Here is a 3577-nt window from a genome sequence, read left to right as displayed (position 1 = left end):
ATTTTTGTGTTTATGATAACTTTATTATAGAGCCCTAAAAGGCACGTGAGAATTGACACAGGAGTCCATTCACTTCCTGATCAAATGCTCCATTCATGAGTGAAATTACATCCGTCTGTCGGCCAAGGTGTGAATGCTTTCATCTAGATACTACCTCAGAATGTTATGCATAACGCCACATGCACTGCGCCCAGAATAAAGATAAAGAGCTTTTCTATCACTATTACTACTTTTGTGATGCAATACTGCCCTCTAGTGGATGCAGGGAGTTCACCCACAGTCACTCACTTGAAAACTCATCTGTTACTATACACATCTGTAACTATACACCTATAAAGACTCCCAAAAAATCACAACATTTGTAATAATATTTTTTTTATTTAAAAACACTTGCAAATAATTTGCAAATATATTTTACAATGTGATAAGTCTATTTAATAATCAGCATGTGCTGAGAAGTTTTGCTTGCAGAAGAAGCACAAAGCCACACAGAAATATAAGTTACAGAATATAAAACAAAACACATCATGCCAATTATATTCTTTATTTAGACAAACTTCACTGGATCTGCTTTTTCAACCTTTCTAAACAAGTGCTATTCACACACACTTCAAATAATTTCCCCTTCAAGATTTCTGTATTGTATAAATACACTCACACAACTTAAAGAGCACATTTAGGCTAACAAAGCATTGGCACCATTATGATGATTATTGCACTGTTTCTCAGTCTCTGAAATTAAACACTTGTCCTTCCTTTTTCAGCCAGTCCCATCAGTGGCAGTGAATCCGTATTGTTCGGCCGATCAGGAGGAAGAGCAGCCCCGACAGAAAGCAGAAGAAAATGCCAATGGGAGCAAACATGAATGACAGGCCGTAGTCGATGGACAGGGCGAAGCTGGGGCACAGTGTGGCTCGCTGGTAGTCTACGTAGACACTCACCACATCCAGAACCTCCAGCCAAAGCACAAACATTACCACCACACAGAGCAGGAAGAAACCTGAGGGCAGAGGGACAGCATGGGCTCTCAAAATGTACCACATGATATGAGTTTACCTAATGTGTTTTAATGTTTATAAAAGTTTCACCTGCTGCAAGAAGAAGGCTGCCTCCTGTTTTATACAAACAATGGCTGGCGAAGGGAGCTGCACAGATGATGAAGAAGCCACCAACTATAACTGAAGCTACTCCAACCAGCATGAAAACACTCCAAAAGCCTCTGTAGACTGCACAACAGGAAGGTCAGACTTTAACATGTGATGTAAAAGGGACCTGTTACTAAGACACAAGGAAACTTACTGATGGCAGAGTCATACTGTGTGGCATTGTGGCTCTGATGGGACAGAGGGAATGGGAAGAGATAGGCGTGCATACAGATCTTTGAGGACGGCTGGTTGGCTATAGAAGGAGAAGTTAAGTTAGTTAGAAAATTGTACAGATGTTTTTGATTAGGGACTCTTCGACACCACCCCAAATAATTTACTACATTATGACATTGTGGTCTTTTACTGGTTTCTGTGAAATTCCACAGACTCTCAGAAGGTACCTCTGAACACCAGGCTGTTTCTGACAATGGCTCAGTGTTTATAAAGATTCCCTCAGGAAACATATGATGCAGAGTCACCTGACCACACCAGAATAACATCACATGGTGCTAAGTGCTCACATGAGAACAGCTTCTAACACTTTTGTTTATAACAGACATAGATGGAGTCAAGTCCACCGCTGCAGCTGCTGTGTGCTGTCTATAGTACATGCATGTTTACTCAGTCACACTGAACACTTACTGAACCAGAGCCTCCAGATCAGGTCATTGTCCTCCATGTTTGCTCCAAAGGAACACCTCCAGAAAAATCCTTCATGGTAAAGAGTAACATCGCTAGAGTCCTGGACAAAAAACAACAGAAAGCTTCAAACTCATAATACATCAAGAGGTTTGGCGCCAACATTCCACATTTTTGTATTTTAGTGCAGCGACACATGGCAGGTCAAAGGTCAAGCTGACCAAGCTCCTCTAACCTGCAGGTTGGTATGTCAGCCATTTACGGTGATAATCTAATACAATGAATGTGTTCATCAGGGACTAGGACTAGAACCTAGGACACGATTATCTCTTATTTCAGATAGAATGAGCACATTGATATCAGATTATCAAGCACTACTCACTGTTGCAACACTGATCACTGTTGACATGCACATGTCACTTTCTCCTTTTCAGATTGGACATTGGCATTGCCATGTGTGCATATATATTTAAACCTGCTGCCTTTATGTGGGATCACATATCTCTCAAAAGCTGACATGTAAAAATTCAAACTAAAAAATATCAGCCAATATATCATTTATTACTAGATATAAATCTCAATTGTTTGCAGATCATATTAAATGATCAGCTCCAGACGAAGTATGTTCCAGTCAGTGATATTTAATACACTGCTATGCCACAGGGACTACTGGTATTTGTATTGGTATCACAGAAGTGCAGGCTGGGTAAACGCCTAAGCCATGTCTCCAATGCACTGACAATGACATTTGTAGCACAGGGTGATAAAAGGATTTGCTGAGACTTTCAAGGAAAGTTACTTACAAAACATAAGAATTTAAATAGATGAGTCCAACATTTGACTTGTGCTTACAGCCTGTAACTCCACACTAGAATTCACTGTTTCTGACACTCACCTCACCACTGACCCCTTCTGTGCTCACAGATCCTTCAGGTTTACAGCTCTCAGACGCCATGAGCCAGTAATCCGTCCCAAATGAAAGCAAGATAAAGACCGCTGCCAAGGCACCAAAAAGGCCTGCGAAAAACAAGGCCACACTGAGCTTCATGATTAGTCCTGTCTTTTCTGACTTCCAGTTACAGTCTGTGCATGTGACAAGATCCAAGCAAGTTACTCCTCTATTGAAATTCCCCCTTTAAGACCAGCTCTCTCCAGTTTGAATTACTAGATCTCTGCTGCTGTCCTTGTATTATTGCAGAACAAGCTCATGCACATGATTCACCCACACCCTTCTGGGGTCTTTCTCACCCTCCCGCCATCCCCCCCCCAGGGCTATTTTTGGGATCTGACTGACGACTTCTGTCTTCTGTCTCCTCTCCCCTGGTTCACTATATGGGGGGTTGTGAATGGGAGGTATCAATGCAGAAATAACCAGCAGCAACTGGACACCCAATACGGGAATGCAGGAGAGGAGAAACAGAGAGGACACGGGAGGAGTTTTGGACCACCAGCATAACACGCAAATAAATGCACGCTGTTTCCTGTAAATGGGGTGGTGAAAGTAAATACAGAGAAGATGTGAAAGAGAAACTACAAGCCATCTTACAATATCAGACCCATTTTAGATCATAGTAAGTCTGCATGTGCTGATGTGATGTACTTAAGAGACTGTACAAAGAACAGTTTATACTATTAACTATTGTTATTTATTCACAAATAGGATAATAGGAACCAAGGAGAGACACAAAGAAGATAGGACTGCTTGAAAACTTGGTGAATTAAAAGATATCTATACTGTAAAAGCGAACAAAACCTCCATCGTGTTTTGTTTTCAGATTTAACACACATATATA

General features: G+C 41.1%; 1 protein-coding gene across 1 annotated transcript; it reads right to left on the bottom strand.

Annotated features, from left to right (window-relative positions):
- Window positions 1-427: 427 nt before the first annotated feature.
- tmem182a (transmembrane protein 182a) lies at window positions 428-3027 on the bottom strand. Its single transcript, XM_033987045.2, has 5 exons — window positions 2680-3027; window positions 1788-1887; window positions 1300-1398; window positions 1089-1226; window positions 428-1000 (listed from the first exon to the last, which is right to left on the bottom strand). The coding sequence occupies exons 1-5, from the start codon at window positions 2830-2832 to the stop codon at window positions 774-776; spliced, it is 717 nt and encodes a 238-aa protein (XP_033842936.1). The 5' UTR covers window positions 2833-3027; the 3' UTR covers window positions 428-773.
- Between the last annotated feature and the right edge of the window lie 550 nt (window positions 3028-3577).

The sequence above is a fragment of the Periophthalmus magnuspinnatus genome, chromosome 21, assembly GCF_009829125.3.
Source record: "Periophthalmus magnuspinnatus isolate fPerMag1 chromosome 21, fPerMag1.2.pri, whole genome shotgun sequence".
In the NCBI taxonomy this organism is placed as follows: Eukaryota; Metazoa; Chordata; class Actinopteri; order Gobiiformes; family Gobiidae; genus Periophthalmus; species Periophthalmus magnuspinnatus.
The sequence above is the reverse complement of the archived record's forward strand: the minus strand, read 5'-3'. Positions and strand labels throughout refer to the sequence as shown.

Bases quoted from the DNA above. Each gene is read 5' to 3' on its own strand.
- tmem182a (XM_033987045.2), bottom strand. From the start codon at position 2,832: ATGAAGCTCAGTGTGGCCTTGTTTTTCGCAGGCCTTTTTGGTGCCTTG. The intron at 1,888-2,679 runs GTGAGTGTCAGA...TTTTTTGTCCAG, and splicing joins CAGAAGGGGTCAGTGGTGAG to GACTCTAGCGATGTTACTCT. The intron at 1,001-1,088 runs GTGAAACTTTTA...CTCTGCCCTCAG, and splicing joins CAGCCTTCTTCTTGCAGCAG to GTTTCTTCCTGCTCTGTGTG.